The 18073-nt window shown below is 37.1% G+C and overlaps 1 protein-coding gene across 3 annotated transcripts; it reads left to right on the top strand.

The window, feature by feature from the left end:
* The first annotated feature begins 114 nt into the window (after positions 1-114).
* LOC126812238 (aminoacyl tRNA synthase complex-interacting multifunctional protein 2) lies at positions 115-17717 on the top strand. 3 transcript variants are annotated; one of them, XM_050538524.2, is made up of 4 exons: positions 115-270; positions 13354-13521; positions 15826-16051; positions 17227-17717. In XM_050538524.2, exons 1-4 carry the CDS (start codon positions 142-144, stop codon positions 17622-17624), a joined length of 921 nt encoding a protein of 306 aa, XP_050394481.2. In that variant the 5' UTR covers positions 115-141; the 3' UTR covers positions 17625-17717. The 3 variants fall into 3 exon arrangements, with proteins under 3 accessions (XP_050394481.2, XP_050394483.1, XP_050394480.2); XM_050538526.2 differs by having other exon boundaries at positions 120-172; XM_050538523.2 differs by lacking the exon at positions 115-270 and adding an exon at positions 5457-6109.
* Positions 17718-18073: the final 356 nt, after the last annotated feature.

Raw genomic sequence — 18073 nt, 5'->3', positions numbered from 1 at the left:
TGGTGCTTAATAAATTAACCAATGGTATTACTTGTCTCACATTAAGTTAGGCGAGAAAAGTACGGCAAATTTTAACATCACGAAATCTCACGCGATAATTCCCGCGATTTGGAAATGGTAGTTACTTCCCTTTGACAACTCATGGCTTCCACGATGAATGGCCCAACATGCAGTATGTATTTTATGAAATCGTACTATAAAACACACGAATCTATTGAAATGCCAACATTGATGTATAAGACACCGTTTTATTATGGTGAACATGTGAAGGTATTATATTTTGAAATATCCATGTTTTTGTCAAGTTGTTTGGAACTTAGTTGATACTTGAATGGAAAACGCAATGATGCAATGACAATGATTGGACTCAATGATGAGTATGACAACAAACTACCGGTACCTGACTCCACTACAGCTACATCAGTACACGTATCGTATGTACTGTGATTTGACCGGAAAGTGCTGGCTAGACATAAACACAACTGAAATATAGTTACTTTTGGCATGATTGCAAGCTGGGCATTTACCAGGGCATGAAAATCAAAATTCGTAAATAGCATAGTAATAATGTCTTATTCTTATGACTTGGCATAGTCGTGGGGGGGGGGGACAAACCGTGTCACTGTCACTGTCAGCATTAATGAACCCATGTGATCACCTCAGCCTCATTCACAGTGACAGCAGTATGTAGAGAACTCTTAGTATGCCATCTTGCAGACGTTGCGGGATAACGGGGTGGTCTCATCGTGGCGTTGTCAGGTGATGACATCCATTCCACACCTTTGGTACCCACAGTCACACCATCTTGAATTACCTTATTGACATTGGTGCATTCTTAGTGATTAATTTTATATCGACACTATAAAATCACAATTTCCAGCATTCCCATTTTGTCAATTTTTTGTCAAACTCCAGGAAATTAATGTTTAAATTGCATGTTTTCTAATTAATAGGTTCTCAAATCACTATTATACAATATGATTCATTCTTACACATAAGAATGTGAAATATTATCTACAGTACTTCAAAATTGTGTCATTTATTTTCACTGGAATACTAAGTCTACATAATTGAACTATGGAGTTGTCTGTGGTTAAACAGATAACGATAATAATGCCAACTGGTTGTCCATGACACCTAAAGGCATTCCCAACCTGCACACATTATAGTCAATTATTCTAATAATAATACCGGAAATAATCGCAAAATTATATACCTTGTGGAACTCCGCGAATGTTCATGCTCCAAATGACACGTTCCCAGGTGATGACAGTAATATTTAGCTTTTTGGTTGTTTTTTGACTGTGTTTTCTAATTAGCTTTATAATTGACTATACCATTAGGAGCAGCATCTTTTGGTTTAGGTCAATTAACCATCTCCAAAACACTCTGGTTAGGTAAGAACTGGATACTAGTAGTATTTTCCTTTTGCTTTTACAAGGTTCTTAGAACAACTGTTGAGTTGCCTAACGCGCATGTTCCTAAATTTGATTTCTTGTTCTAGCTTTCTGAGGGGAGTTGGATGGCTTAATGGTTAGCATGTGCGCGCTGTATCATAAAGCCTGTCATTGAGTCAACTGGCGTGGTTTCGAATCCCGGTTGTACATGACAAGGAGTAGGGTCACCTGTCCAACCTCGTGGGTTTTCTCCAGGTCCTCCGGTTTCCTCCCACTGCTAAAGACCCCTGCGCGCAAGCGAATTATTGAAATAAAATTAAACCATATGTTAGTCCCGAAATAACCTAGTTTGTGTCAAGTGGACGTTAAATCCCATCTCTCTGTCTCTAGCTTTCTGTCACGTTTCGTAGGAAATTGTCTTGATTATATGGGCCTATCAGTCATCTGGAGAACGGTTGGTAGAGTGTTAGTGTGTGACTAATTTCAAACTAAGGGCCTGTAACCTATTTTGCACTAAAAAATAGCCAAATGTAATGTCCGCTTGTCATTTACCTTTTTTTTTATTATTGATGTTTATATTTATGGCATGGCCGTCTATTTAGTGACCATAAATGTGAAAAGCTAAGTTAATGCTTATTAGATTTATACAATTGTGTATAAATTCTATGTGTTTTAAAGAGTACATAAATCAGAGTTTTATGTACTTATAGACAGTTGTTACTATATACACTTTAGTCAAAATCACCAATCAGATTAAAATTAATTGAGCCATCTTCACTCAAAGTCAAGACCCCTTGTAAAAACAACTTTGCCAGTTATCGAAACACTCTTAATCCACTCAAACGCCAGGGACGTCACAGTAACTGAATGCATATTAGAACTGTTAATGAGTAAGACAAATTAGCATAGCGTCAAAAAGTGATTTAACTTTTATGAGAATAACTTCTGTTAATCTCACCAATTAATTAGCACCTTAGTGGTCAGGAGATTAAGATTGTTGATTGGATAATCAAGTTTAGTTTGGTGCATGTTAATTGAAGCATGCTGTCGCGTCAGTCCACATCTTTTGTGTATACAGTGATAAGATATGTAGTCCCTGTGACGTCACGCACCAAACAACTGGATTAAGACTGTAATGGAAAAAATTGTAAAGTGTTTACGAGAGTCTGACACATATAGCAATATATCAAATGATTTTAATTAGATTGGTGTGCAGTTGACTGAAGTATTTCTAATAAATACTTACTAACATCTACTCGATAGTGCCATTCTGAACTTGTACACCAGTACCTGTATTCATTCAATTGAGGGGGGCTTGGATGGCTGATTGGTTAGCATGCGCGCGCTGTATCATAAGATTTGTCAGTGAGTCAACTGGCGGGGTTTTGATTCCCCGGTTGTACATGACAAAGAGTAGGGTCGCCTGTCTAACCTCTTGGGTCTCCTACCACTGCTAAAGACCCCTACGCACAAGCGAATTATTGAAATAAAATTGAACCATATGTTAGTCCCGAAATGAACTAGTTTGTGTCCAATGGACGTTAAACCCCATTTCTCTCTCTATCAATGGTAGATAATCTCCCATCTTGTATGGGGATCACATGGCTAAGTGGGTAAGACGCTGTCTCGCTAGCCTGGAGGTTGGGTGTTCGATCCCTGCATTGGCCGAGAAAGTGCATCCAGATTTTCCGGCGTGGTTCCCCCTTGTCAGTGATGCAGGATGGAGGGTCTGACAAGGACAGCTGTCTAGTCGTTCGGATGGGGCAAAAAACCGAGGTCCCGTGTACACATTGGCGTGCACGTAAAAGATCCCTTGGCAGTTGGAATTCGATATAAGAGTAGGCCGTAGCGCCGCTGCCCGGGCAAAATATCCCTCTTAGCACACTGTATGGCGTATGCCCGTCTTCATTAGCCCAGGTTAGGAGCAGAACGGTAGGACGTTAAACCCCATTTCATTTCATTTCATTTCCCATCTTGTATTCAATTGGATTAAAGGGAGATTATTGCCATTAGATAAGATTTAGATACTAGTTTAAGTGGCATAAACTATTGGACAGTAACACACTAACACTATTTATGGAACAACAATTACATGTACTGGTTTATTAACATAAAGAGCTGACAGTTCTCACTTTAATAGTTACAAAAATAGATAATGAAAACAAAATATGCTGAAAATTTCACCCAAATTGATTCACTCTGAATCGAGATATTAAAGATTCAATTTTAGACTAGCCTCAAATGTCATTACTAACGTTGGTAAGATAATAAACAAAGTCTAAGTCTCAATTATCCATTTTTACGTTAAATTATCTGTCACAAAATGTATTCAAATCCTCTAAATAGTGCCGGCTAATGATGGCATCAAGAGTTGATTATAGTCTGGATAAGTTAATTAATGTCTAATTAATAATTTAGATAAAATTTCAGGCCTAAAGAAAGACATGCAATAGTCAGATTCAGCTCTTGCATAATGCATGTTTAAAAGGAGGTTAGCTAAGATTGTAGGATCTTTTAATATATATTATCATTTTTATACTCCACATTGTGATGTCAAGTGGTGCGTTTTTTTTCTCTGGCTCCTCCGGTGTCCCCCCAATGCTAAAGACCCCAATGCATAAGTGAATTAGGGGAATATAAATAAACCATGTTAATTCTCTCTCTCTCTCTCTCTGGTGTTCAATTACTAAATGCTGTTCAAACAGTATACATAATAGTTTTCGGTTTGAAACCACCATGTCATAGATACATTACCCATGTTTAAAATACATTCTGTAGTGACGATTCTGTTTTGCTGATTACATGGAATTCTTTTGGCATAAACTTAACTCCATCTGGTAGAAGTATAATAAAATGATCTATAGTGTTGTATTTTTTACAGTTTATTTATGTCACTGTAGTTTCCATTACTTTCTTCTTGTGTTAGAAACTGCCAAAAAATCCCCCAAAAAACACATCGTCTTACATATAGATATATGGAACTTAGATCACATTAATCCACCCTAACTAACCATATCAAGCCACCCTAACTAACCCTAACTCACCACACCACACCACCCGAACTAACCACACCAAACCACCCTAACTAAAATGCGGAAAGCTATTCAGGTATCTCGGACCAGCTATTCAGATTTCTTGGGCCGGCTATTCAGATATCTCGACTGACTATTCAGATATGCAGTAGTTCAATATGGTTCAATATTCAGAATTTATGAAGAATGAAGTGTTGTAAGCTTGTAATTGTATGGGACACCTGGCTGAAAACGTCACCAGGACCCTTGGATCAACAATGAAAAGTGGGGAATATTCTGACTCCGCGGTCACAAAGCATTCTCAGACTTAAGTTAAGAATTTACTCAAAATTGTTTGCCTTATTTTAACTTAAATATAGCCCTTTATAAAACTTTTGTTGTTTTAATGTATCAAATACATCAATAAGAAACTATGTAAAAGGTTTTGTGTTTCTGGATTAAAGATATTTTTCATAAACAATGATTGAAAGTTGAGTAAATTCTTAACTTACATGTAAGTCTGAGAATGCTTTGTGAAATCGGGGCTCACAAACTTTTAACTAAAATAAAATCCAAATTTTAGTAATTTAATTAGGTAATATTAGATTTTAGTGCTATAGCCAATCAAAATTGAAGTATCTATTAAAATTTGGAATTTATCTTTAGTTAAAATTTCGAGAAACGGGGCTCTGGTCATTGTCCTTCATACTCACACAAATGCAATTTGTATATATCATTATATCCTATGGTAGATAGATAGATTTTGGCGCAAACATATACAACATAATAATCAAAATCATAAAATTATAAGTAAAAACAATCTTTTAGAACTAATTTAGGGGTCTCTTTAATATTGGGACCGCTGGATTCAGATCAGTCAGCCCCACCCCTTTTAGCCCATTCCTGTGTTGAGTGTATGAAGATTAAAGCAGTAAATGTTTGACCTGTGTTATTTGACTGTGTATAGCTCACTGTTCAGCTTCACATCTGGTGCTCTTTTCTTCATATACATTAGAGGCAAGTGTGAAACCTAATCTCCTGCCTTTCACTATTCATTTGGGTAGTGTGGATTAAAAGATGGAGGGAAAGCATGCAGGATGATATAGGACATATCAACAATGGCTTGATTTATCTGGATATTTTTGATTCCTTTAAGGATCTTTCTGTATGTGAGTCTGTGGAGTGATGGGGAATATATTCTCCCGCTTAAGACAAGAGGTCCAAGATGTTGTGAGGAATTGTAGATCTCGTGATGAAGAGGAAGATGTTAAAACTATTATTAGCAATTATAGTACTTTAGAAAGAGACCGTCGAAAATGTGCGGAAAGGAGTCCTAATGTGCATCTACAGAGATTTGATAGTGACACTGGGGAAGAGTGGAAAAGTCTTATTAACTTTTCTGCCCCATCAAGATCTCATTATCACTCAAGTCCTTGTATGGAAGGAGAAATATCCAAGTCAGATATATCGAGTTTATGTTCTACTCCTCTTGTTGTTCCTGTCAGTCAGCATAGCTTGACAGCTAATATTCCTAGTTCACGAGAGAGCAGTAGTTATAATCTGTTTCAGGATTTAAATACAAGTTTTGGGAGTGACAGTACAGAAATATTTACTAAAGCAGGTCTTCGAGCCAGATACACCCTTCTTTGTCCTGATAAGGAAAGTATTCATGAAAATATACCAGAGAAACAAACTTCAAAAGTAATTGATTTTTTTAATGTTATTGGCACTCAGAAAGTAGAATTTAGATTAAATTGTTTAAATGACATTTAGTAACTGGATGAGAATAACACATGACACATGGAATACAAGTTACTTGAAGAGTTTATTTCAGCGACGTTTCGACGAGGGTTCTCACGTCTTTATCACCCTTATGGCTTCCCACCCCTTTGATGATTTCCAAATGATTATCTCCGATTTGTATATAGATGTTTGTCTTTGTTCCATATTTTGTATAAATATATATCTTCATTGTCCTATGGTTGTCATTCTTTGCTTGATAAATACGGGAGAACTCCCGTCGAAACGTCGCTCAAATAAACTCTTCAAGTAACTTGTATTCCATATGATTGTGTCATGTGTTAGAATTTAGATGGCTTTTTACACCTGTTTATAATGTTTGTTTTTTCTTTCATTTGGTATTTTTTGTTAAAACTAGCTGGTCAATTACTTGTAATTACTGTAAATCATAAATTATCACAAGTAACAATAATCAATGCACAGTTTTGTTGTCAAGTAAGTCTCACAAAAATATTCAAATTCAGATATTTTTTCAAACTTATCCAAACTGATTTTTTTGGTTATTTGTTAAAAACAATTAGTGGGATTTGATTTGATCACATGTTCGTCAACAACTCTGTAGTTTTCAACAGATGTTTTTCAAGTTTTGTAGGAAGCATTGGAGTCATGAGAGGATAAACCCTACGTATTTCCACAACTTTCTGTTCCAGAGTTATCTTTTCCAAAAATCAAGTGAATGCGATAGAGGCTGTAGATTTCGAATTTGGTGGGAAGCGTTGGGGTCCTTAGACGAACCCTATCGATGTTCAGCATTCCGTGACTTTTCATTCCAGATTTATCCCCACTTTTCAGACATCCTTGTGAACACGATAGAGGCTACAGTTTTTAACGAATCCTGCATAAAAAAACCTATGAATTGATATACATGTATACATGCAGTAACCATTCAGACCCCACCCCCAAAACCCCCAAACCCACCACATGTATAGGTGAGGAAAAACATGTAGCAATCTTCAGTATTTATTCTTTATATTATGGACTATTAATAGTGTATGTGTAGAAGTTTATAATAGAATGATTCATTTATGCCACCACACCCTGGCACTGGAAATAAATATAATTATATTTCTCTTCATTCTGGAAGCCATGGTGGCTAAGTGAGTAAGACACTGGCTCACTAGACTGTAGGTTGCAGATTCGCTTTTGGTGTTGGCCGAGAAAGCTCATCAGTATTTTCCTGCGTATTTTTTCCTTGTCAGTGGTGCAGGACAGCTGTCTAGTCGTTCAAATGGTACTGAAATCAAAGTTCTCCTATAGACAAAGGCATGCATGTAAAGAAACCCTTGCCAGTTGGTAGACTGTAGCACTACTGTCCGGGCAAAATTTCCCTCATAGCACACTGTATGGCGTATGCCCGTCTTCATTTGCCAATTCGAAGTAGGACGTTAAACCCCATTTCATTTCTCTTTAAGTGGCATTTAGCGATTGGAAAACACATTAATAGAACACAATTTTTATGGGAAACAATTTCATTTCATTTCATTTTTCTTCATTATGTTTTATTTTTTTATTATTTGAAATATAGACCATTTTTAAAAGAGATAATAATACATTGACAAAATCATTTAGGTTTTTCTAAAGAATATAAAAATAGAAACAATTTTCCAGTAAGTTAAAATTTCCTATCAGGTAATTTATTCACCGGTTGATTATTTTTATAAGCAATTAATATATTGTGTACGAAATCTAAGACTTGCTCCTCCAGTGTTCTCCCGCTGCTAAAGACTTGCTCCTCCAGTGTTCTCCCGCTGCTAAAGACTTGCTCCTCCAGTGTTCTCCCGCTGCTAAAGACTTGCTCCTCCAGTGTTCTCCCACTGCTAAAGACTTGCTCCTCCAGTGTTCTCCCACTGCTAAAGACTTGCTCCTCCAGTGTTCTCCCACTGCTAAAGACTTGCTCCTCCAGTGTTCTCCAGCTGCTAAAGACTTGCTCCTCCAGTGTTCTCCCGCTGCTAAAGACTTGCTCCTCCAGTGTTCTCCCACTGCTAAAGACTTGCTCCTCCAGTGTTCTCCCGCTGCTAAAGACTTGCTCCTCCAGTGTTCTCCCGCTGCTAAAGACTTGCTCCTCCAGTGTTCTCCCACTGCTAAAGACTTGCTCCTCCAGTGTTCTCCCGCTGCTAAAGACCCCTATGCATAAGTGAATGCATAAATGACCTAGTTTGTGTGGTGTGGATATTAACTCTCTCTCTCTCTCTCTCTCTCTCTCTCTCTCTCTCAATGACTTAGTCTCTCTCAATGACTTAGTTTGTCAGTGGATGTTTAACTTTTCTCTCTCTCTCTCTCTCTCTCTCTCTCTCTCTCTCTCTCACACACACCAAATCAAGCATTTCCTTTTCCTAAGTGAAGTGTAACTGATACAGGAAGTTTGTAAAACAAGTTTTTTGACCTGATATGAGTACTGTTTAACTAGACTACCTAAATATTGTGATAAATAGATATAGGTACAAATCTTTTAGTCTGATAAAATGTCAGAGGGGTCAATCTCCCCAGAATGTTAGTAGAGTCACACTATAGGGAGTATGTCTTTAATAACAACAACCATTTTCTAGATGATAATCATAGTGTAAAGATCTTCCTGCATTTTAACCTTCTAAAACATACAAAAATATATAAATATGTTCATAACCTCATGCGTTTTCTCTGGATACCAGTTATTCCAAATACCCTTGTACATAGAATTATTATAATACAGGGTCTACATGTACTTACTGGTAGTCACAATGGGAGATGCTAATTGTAGGCGGGTGGCTCTCGGCAAACCTCAGCAGATTCCAGTACCCTATATCTAGCCTCAGCTGTATGATGAAGTCCGCCATTGGAACTACTTTCAAGTTCCCGGATTACCAACGATGTTGCCCATGACGCCACCTTTGAAGAATGTTTTATCATACAAATATTTCAAAGTCTGAAGCTGTTTTTCTTTCAAGTTTATTCGATTTTCTTCAAACAAAGACAACTTTGCCCTGAAAATTCTAAACACTCCTCGAACAACGCAATTTTGATAACTTCTTTTTAAAAGTCGGTACTGCATCGCGATTGTATAGGCATAGGCACATATCACTTACCGTCATACAGCCGAGGCTAGATGTAGAGTTACGGAATCTGCTGGGGTTTGCCGAGTGGGCGGATTAGGGAATTTCCAGAGTCCACAATGGTTGCTTTATATAATTGAGTATTTTGGGGAATACTAACCCTGACCCTTTTTAAAGGGGCAAAAGGTAACTTGGATCCAAGTTCAGTCTTTAATTTGTGGTTACTGTATTTGAATGGGAGATGATAAATTTATACATGAAGGACTAAAACCATTTCTTTTTGTGTTTATTTGAATGTGGGGGGTTGGATAGCTGAATGGTTAGCACATGCGCACTGTATCACAAGGCCTGTCATTGAGTCAACTGGCGTGGTTTTGGATCCCTGTTTGTACGTGACAAGGAGTAGAGTCGCCTGTCCAACCATGTAGATTTTCTCTGGATCTTCCGGTTTCCTCCCACTGCTAAAGATCCCTATGCGCAAGCAAATTCTTGAAATAAAATTAAACCATATGTTAGTTTGTGTAGAGTGGACATTAAACCCCATTTCTCTCTCACTTCATGAGAGATGATAAATTTATACATGAAGGACTGAGTACCATTTCTATTTATCTGTTGAAGCAGACGCACTCAATGCCACTCGTCTATTTATTGGTCTGTCTGCCAAATAAATTAATTTAATATGATTATGAATAATATGATGTGTATTATAGATTCTGTAAAGTTACAGTAAAGTTCTCAAATAACCATTCTCTTAAAGATACATTATTTAAGAGCTAAATCTGCTAATTACAGGTTGTTGTTGTTCTTAGTGTTTACCGTCCGCTTCCACCAAAGGGCAGTTGGCATTCGATATAAGAGTAGGCCGTATTGCCACTGCCCGGGCAAAATTTCCCTCATAGCACACTGTATGGCGTATGCCCCTCTTCATTAGCCCAGTTTAGGGGCAAAACAGTAGGACGTTAAACCCCATTTCATTTCATTTCCACCAAAGGTGATATCGCAGACAAGTTGGCTTTTTTTTTTATTTTCATTATCTAAGCGCACGCGCAGGGGTCTTTCCTGTGGGAGGAAACCGGAGTAAACCCACGAGGTTGAGAAGACGCCCCTGTCTCCAAGCAAGTCAGAGGTGGCCGGCCAGCTAGAGGTCGAAGTGTGACACTCTAGACAACTAAGCCATCCCAACCCCCCCTAGAAAGTGGTCCATGATCCATCTGGCCTTACAGGTGTTTATTGTGGCTTCAAATACTATATTTATAAACTACTATTTAGACATTTATTCACATGACAAGTATATAATTAACTCTCTAGACGGAGATTTAAACGGATAAAAAGATGACCGCCAATTAATGATTTAATTTAAAAATGGTGAATTGAGGATTAGTGTTGATATCAAGTAGCATACCATTTTTATGCCATATCTTGTCAAAACTTCAAACAGTGACAACTTAGCTCATAATAAAGTAATTTGAATGGAATTTTCAATATATTCATTTACATTATCTATTTTTGAACTACTATAGCAAAAACGACCAGCTCTTTACATAATGGGGGAGGGGGGGCTGAATGGCTGAATGCTTAGCATGTGTGCACTGTATCATAAGGCCTGTCATTGAGTAAACTGGCGTGGTTTCGATTCTCTGGTTGTATGTGACAAGGAGTAGGATCGCCTGTCCAACCTCATGGGTTTTTACTGGGTTCTCCGGTTTCCTCCCACTGCTAAAGATCCCTATGCAAAAGCGAATTATTGTAATAAAATTGAACCATATGTTAGTCCAGAAATGACCTTAAACTCTCTCTCTCTCTCTCTCTCTCTCTCTCTCTCTCTCTCTCTCTGTACATAATTCATCTTTAACTAACTCTATATCATTTACTTGATAAAGTAAGAAGTATCCTCATTAAAAAGTGATAAAAAGTGATTTAATGATAAATTAAAAAAAAATATATTTATCAAAATGTTGAGGTTTTTCAGTTATCCCTGAGTGACATTTAGTGATTAAGCACATTAAAAAAACACAACACAATTTATATGGAATACAATCACTGGTTTATACACATATAGCACGACGTTTCGACAAGTATTGTCATATCGTTTTCAAGTACAAATGCCATTTGTTAGGACTTTCAGATTTTTTTTTTAGAAGTCTATAAGGCCCAAATATCCCCATATAAGTCCTAGATAATATTGTTTATGTGGATAATTTTTTATTTTATTATTATTTTATTTACCATGTTAATTGTATGGAACGCCTAAGGGCAACACATTTTTTATGTTTTATGTTTCTCGGTGTTTTTACTAATGATTGTTGCGAACAAGGATTTGGTTTTATGTGATTTTTTTTAAAGCGCCACAGAGCTGTCAGACTGACTGAATGTTGTAAATGTTTGTGCCAAATCTATCTACCATACTGACATGCAGATCAGATTGTGTGCATGTGATGGAAAATGACCAGAATATGCCCCCTTTTCACGGTTGATACAAGGGGCCCAGTGTTATTTTCAGCCAGGGGCCCCATACAAACTTAATCTGGCCATGTCGGTTTCATAAAATTACCGAAGACATAGTTATTTGAAACATACTTCAGAAATAATAATAATAATAATAATAGTTTATTCTTATATAGCTCATTACATAGCAGCATAAAAATGGCATAAAATCTCAACGAGCTTTACAATAATAATAATAATATTGTGTCATACATGTAATTATTTGAAACATACTTCGATGGCTCTTAATATAATTGCCTGACTTGTTGCATTGTTTTGTTTATAGTTCATTGGCTGAGAAAGTTAAGTTCAACGGGATTTTCGGACGTGGTTTCCACTTGTCAATGGTGCAGGACGTACGGCCTGACAATGACAGCTGTCTAGTCGTTTGGATCGTACGGAAAACCAAGGCCCTGTGTACACATTGGTGGGCACATAAAATATCTCTTAGCCGTTGGAATTCAGTATAAGAGTAGACCATAGTGCCGCTGTCCGGGCAAAATTCCCCTCGTAGCACACTGTATGGTATATGCCCGTCTTCATAATAGCCCAGTCGGAGCAGAACATTAGGACGTTAAACCCCATTTTATTTCATTTCCATTTGAAACATAATTCAGATGGCTGTTAATATAATGGAATTGTTTTATTAATAGTGACAGTCGTTGTTGTTTGTATTTCAGAGTGGAGCCAAAAAAAGCTCCCCTCAATCAAAGAATTGAAAAAATCGCTCCCCTCATTAAACTCTCCCAGTTTCGATAAGAAGAGTGATTTAGAAATTAAGGAGAGTGATCAGATATTAAGGAGAGTGATTAGTTATGTGCATGGGAAATAGTTCTAAAATCAATAACTGCATGTAATGGGGTCATTCCTGGTTTCATAAATGATAATAAACCCTCAATGCCTATGTAAAGGAGAGCGATTTTCAGTTTTAAGGGGAGGGAAATAAAAATTCCCCTCGGTCGACAGTCAGGTGAACAGCAGGTGCTCGAGCGCGATCACTCTCTGTAAAAAAACAATGACTGTAGCGACTCTAGCGAGTGACCTAATAAATATAGCTGGGTGAAACTTGTTGCATAATGCGTGTGAAATTCATCTGATGTTAGAAAAAGTATCACATTTCTAAAGAGTTCTTAACCCAATATTAACAAGTGTTTTATCGATTTGTATATAAATAACATATGAAATGGTTTGTTGGACTTCTCAGTTGAGTTAATATCAATTGGATTAAAACATGGATCCTATTTCCTTTCATTTTTTATAGTTCAAAATTTCGTTTTAGTTGTCTTTACTACACTAGGATCAGGAAGAGTTGTTATAAGCTGTGTTCTGATTGATGTGAAGGATTATCCAATGAAACAGTCTGTTATGGCGAGTTCTTGGCGTGCGATGCACGGAACTGTGGGTATCCTACTAGAAACATCAACGCTGATCGGTTAATCAAATGTCTGACGTCATAAAGTCAAAAGCCGCTCGTATGACCTCCACTACAACCGGTCAGATCTTCATGTTGTAGAGGCCATCGAAAGTATAAAAAAACAAAAAAAAACGAAAGATAGATCTGTATTTTAATCAGATTAAGTTAATATAAACAATTTTTAAAATGATAAATATTTTATTTTTGCTTGTTTTCAGAAATCTGGGGATCCATTAGAAGGACTAGAAACCAGACAAGATGAGGTGTTGAAGCGTCTTGGTGTATTACAGAGTCGTGTAGGACAACTTCAGGAAAAATATAGTATATCTACATGTAGTAGTTCTAGTATACCAAGCAATTCTGCTGTCGTACCTACAGACATGGAGGTTAGAAATAAACCTATACATGTATTTCATGTTCCACTTTCAGAAATACTGATAATTCTACGAAATATGTTTATATTTTTATACGCACACATTTGCGACAACCTTTATGAACTGTTTACATGTAGATAACTTAGTTGCTGTGGACCTCTGTTTTGCTTCCTGGGGAGTCACGGTGGCTAAGTCGGTAAGACGCTGACTCTCTAGCCTGGAGGTCGGTGTTGGATCCCTGTATTGGCCGAGAAAGTTCATCTAGATTTTCCGACGTGGATCTCCCCTTGTGAGTGGGGGCATGGGAAGGACAGCTGTCCATTCGATCGGATGGGACAAAAAACCAAGGTCCAGTGGACACAATGTTATGCACGTAAAAGATCCCTTGGCAGTTGGAATTCGATATAAGAGTAGGCTGTAGCGCCGTTGTCCAGGCAAAATTTCCCTCATAGCACACTGTATGGTGTAGGCCCGTCTTCATTAGCCCAGTTTGGAGCAGAAAAGTAGGACGTTAAACCCCATTTCATTTCCTGGCAGCCTAAATATTTAGAATCTAGTTGCTGTGTGCCTGTTGTATCATTAGGTCAACTTCTGTGGTTCCAATTCCCCGGTTGCACGTGACAAAGAGTAGGGTCGTCTCTCTAAAGTCGTGGGTTTTCTCTGGGTCCTCTGGTTTCCTCCCTCTGCTAAAGACTCCTATCCGCAAGCGAATTATTGAAATAAAATTGAACCATGCATTAGTCCCGAAATGACATAGTTTGTGTCAAGTGGACGTTAAACCCTATTTCTCTCTCTATTTAAAATCTACGTTTAAAATTTCAACATTTCAATATCACAGGGGTATATATGAAATAGGAAAGAAAAAAAAAAATTAACCTTGAAGTAACATAATTTAGACAGCTGCCTTGGCACTATTCCCACACGTTACACTTTATTAAAGGTGTCTAAATCGAATTATTGAAATAAAATTGAACTATATGTTAGTCCCGAAATGACATAGTTTGTGTCAAGTGGACGTTAAACCCAATTTCTCTCTCTATTTAAAATCTACATTTAAAATTTCAATATCACAGGGGTATATGAAATAGGAAAAAAAAAATGAACCTTGAAGTAATATAATTTAGACAGCTGCTTTGGCACTATTCCCATACGTTAGACTTTATTAAAGATGTGTAAAGATGGTACTGATACATTAGTATATAGGTTAAAGTATTTAACCTAATCCAGGTGTAATAATAATAACGTGGTAAACATTGAATCTATAGAAAACACAAGTTACCATCTATACCATGTGGTATAACATACCTATATTGTCTGGCCTTAACATTCCTAAAATATATAACCGGTATGCCTCTTAATGTGTAATTCCTAACAAAATTAGTTACTTGGTCATATTTATTGAACATTTAAACTGATAAATACAAAACAGATGTTTAGTTGTTCCAAAGAAAAATGCACATTTAGGATGCAGTTTGGCTGGGCAGGACTGATGAAGTTGTGAAGTATTAGGCCATACTAAAAATTATTATGATTCTTAGACAACTTAAAAAATCGCGGAGTCACAGTGGCTTAGTGAGTATGACACTGGCTCGCTAGCCTGGAGGTCGCGGGTTTGCTCCCGGGGTTGGCTGAGAAAGTGTGGTTTCTTTTGTCAGTGGTACAGGACGGAGGACCTGACAAGGACAGCTGTCTAGTCCTTCGGATGATACGAAAAACCGAGGTCCCATGTATACATTGGAATGCACGTAAAAGATCCCTTGGCAGTTGGAATTCGATATAAGAGAAGGCGATAGTGCCGCTGCCCGGGCAAAATTTCCCTCATTGCACACTGTATGGCGTATGCCAGTATTCATTAGCCCAGTCGGAGCAGAACAGTAGGACATTAAACCCCATTTCATTTAATTTTAAAGCAAGAATTTCATATTTTCTAAGAAAGTCAAAACCTATGTCTTTTGCTCAATAGGTTACCAACTCACTATTATATGACCATGGGCATTATTTCCCACCCTTAAAAATCATTGACACAGGAAATAATAACACAATTACCTCCCTTGTTTTCCTATTGCCTCCATGCATTAGCTACCTTCAAACGTTGGAATTTGAAGTTGAAAATGATATTTTTGCCAATTTCTCAGCTGGCAATAGTGAATTATACGATTAATAGGATTATTCTTTAACAAGGTAGGACAGTTTATGGATACCATCTATTTTAAGGCTTTATTTTAATAAATTTTAAAAAAATAACTTAAAAATATGAAATTGTAGCTTTAATGTTTTAAACTGTCACATATCGTATGAAATATTTTTTTTTTCCAGAAAGGAAAGTTCCATGATATTGTTGTGTACCTTGATCCTAGTTCTATACCTTACTCACTGTTAGTATTATACGAAGATCTGAGGAAACGGTTTAACGTTCTTGCTACAACTCATGTTCATTCGTCTGTATTAGACGTACCAGATAATCTTATTAATATATTTAATAATGGTGAGGTCAAATCTCGAAAAGATTATCAGATTGGTTTAACAGTGATATGGAAGAAAGGTATGTACTTAAATATAATTTTTAAATTGACACAGTCAATATCGTTAAAGCTCACCGAAAAATGCTTCATAAATCGTTTAAATAATGTAAGTAATCATGTCAACATATCCTTTCCATAAATATAAAATGACCCTGAATGTCAATGTTACCTTCCACAGGTAAATTTCAACGTTGGCGATTTCTGCAGTCCTTCGTAGGTAGTCGAAACTTTCCGCCAATACACCAGCTGATGTAATTTTAATCCTTCTGATCATATTCTAGTCTATATTTGTGTGAACAGGACTAAAATTACGTCACCCTTTTTTATTAGCAGAAAATTACGGCAGAAATCGCTGATGTTGAAATTTACCTGTGGCAGGTAACATTGACATTTAGGGGTCATTTTATACTTTTATATTAAATATAAAGATGAGAAGAGCAACCATTGATTGTTCTCAGACATGTTACATTTCAAAGAATGTACAGGAGTTGCGGGGCTGAATGGTTAGCGTGTGCGTGTTGTATCATAAGGTCTGTCATTGAGTCAACAGACGTGGTTTCGATTCTCTGGTTGTACGTGACAAGAAGTAGAGTAGCCTGTCCAACCTCGTGGGTTTTCTCCGGGTCCTCCAGTTTCTACCCACTGCTAAAGACCCCTACACGCAAGTGATTTATTGAAATAAAATAGAAGCATATGTTAGTCCCAAAATGACCTAGTTTGTGTAGAGGAGGCTAAACTCCACACTTTGTAAGTTATGATGATCGCTTACTTTCCTTCAAATAAAATCTTTTTCTGTTCATATATTGCAAGTTGATATAAGAGTAGGCCGCAGCGCTGTTCTGACAAAATATCCCACATAGCCTGTCTATTTAAGCCCAGTTGGAGTAGAACAGTAGGATATTAAACCCCATTACATTTTATTTCCTTGTTTTCTAATGGCAAGGTCTGTATTGAAAGTTTCCGGCGTGGTTTCCCCTTGTCAGTGATGCAGGAAGGAGGGCCTGACAAGGACAGCTGTCTAGTCGTTCGAATGGGTCGAAAATTTCCCTCATAGCACACTGTATGGCGTATGCCCATCTTCATTAGCCCAGGTTAGGAGCAGAACAGTAGGACGTTAAACCCCATTTCATTTCATTTCTGTATTGAAAGATAATTTTCTTACATTTCTCCAGTTATCTCCCTTGTTGTATTACAGTAACTAATGGAGCTGTTTTAATGGTGGATCCTTATAAACAGTCGGCAATAGAAGGGGAAGTAAATATAGCCAGATATTTACAAAGATTACTTAATTCTCAGTACGACTCGCAGGATATCATCGAGGCTACTCAGATAGACGAGTGGCTAGACACAGCTCAAATACAATATCTTGATGGCAGCAACAAGGAAAGAGCCGCGGTGCTCAGGTCACTTAATGCTCGGTTCGGAAAAAATATTTGGCTCGTAGGCGATAAGTGTTCGTTAGCAGACATTACTATGTGGTCCGCCTTGCAACAATCTGGACAAGTTACTGATATACCAGCAAATGTTAAAAAATGGCTGACAGCTTGCAATTCCGAGCCTGGATTTTCAAGTGCTTTAAAACTCGTTGGTTAAATTATACAACATAACTGTGATATAAAGCTAGAGTTGATTTATTTCTAATTTGATTTGACACATTTTAAGGAAATAAAATAAAGGAAAAATAAATTAGTGTTTTGTGTTTGTCAAAGCTTATTTATTTATGTTTGTTAAAGATACATTATGTAAGATTTCGATAAAGAGTTGACTGTTGTTGCTATCAGTCCACAATTGACAGAAACAAATAGCCAAACATTATTTTTTGAAAACGTAAGATACATTATGTAAGATTTAGGTAAAGAGCTGACCATTCTTGCTATAATAGTTCAAAAATAGATAATCTAAAATGAAAATATTGAAAATTTCATTCCAATTACTTCATTCTGTGCCAAGTTATCACTTTTTGTAGTTTTTGACAAATTGTGTGCATTGTAGTAACCAGGGCACTGGTATATTCAAGAATTAGCCTCGCTTTCCCATTTTTA

Source organism: Patella vulgata, chromosome 2 (genome assembly GCF_932274485.2).
Source record: "Patella vulgata chromosome 2, xgPatVulg1.2, whole genome shotgun sequence".
Lineage (NCBI taxonomy): Eukaryota > Metazoa > Mollusca > Gastropoda > Patellidae > Patella > Patella vulgata.
The sequence above is the reverse complement of the archived record's forward strand: the minus strand, read 5'-3'. Positions and strand labels throughout refer to the sequence as shown.

What these genes read in the sequence shown, in the direction of transcription:
- LOC126812238 (XM_050538523.2), top strand. Translation starts at nt 5,594, where the DNA reads ATGGGGAATATATTCTCCCGCTTAAGACAAGAGGTCCAAGATGTTGTG. An exon ending in CAGAGAAACAAACTTCAAAA is followed by an intron (nt 6,110 to 13,353) that starts GTAATTGATTTT and finishes GCTTGTTTTCAG; the next exon opens with AAATCTGGGGATCCATTAGA. An exon ending in AACAGTGATATGGAAGAAAG is followed by an intron (nt 16,052 to 17,226) that starts GTATGTACTTAA and finishes GTTGTATTACAG; the next exon opens with TAACTAATGGAGCTGTTTTA.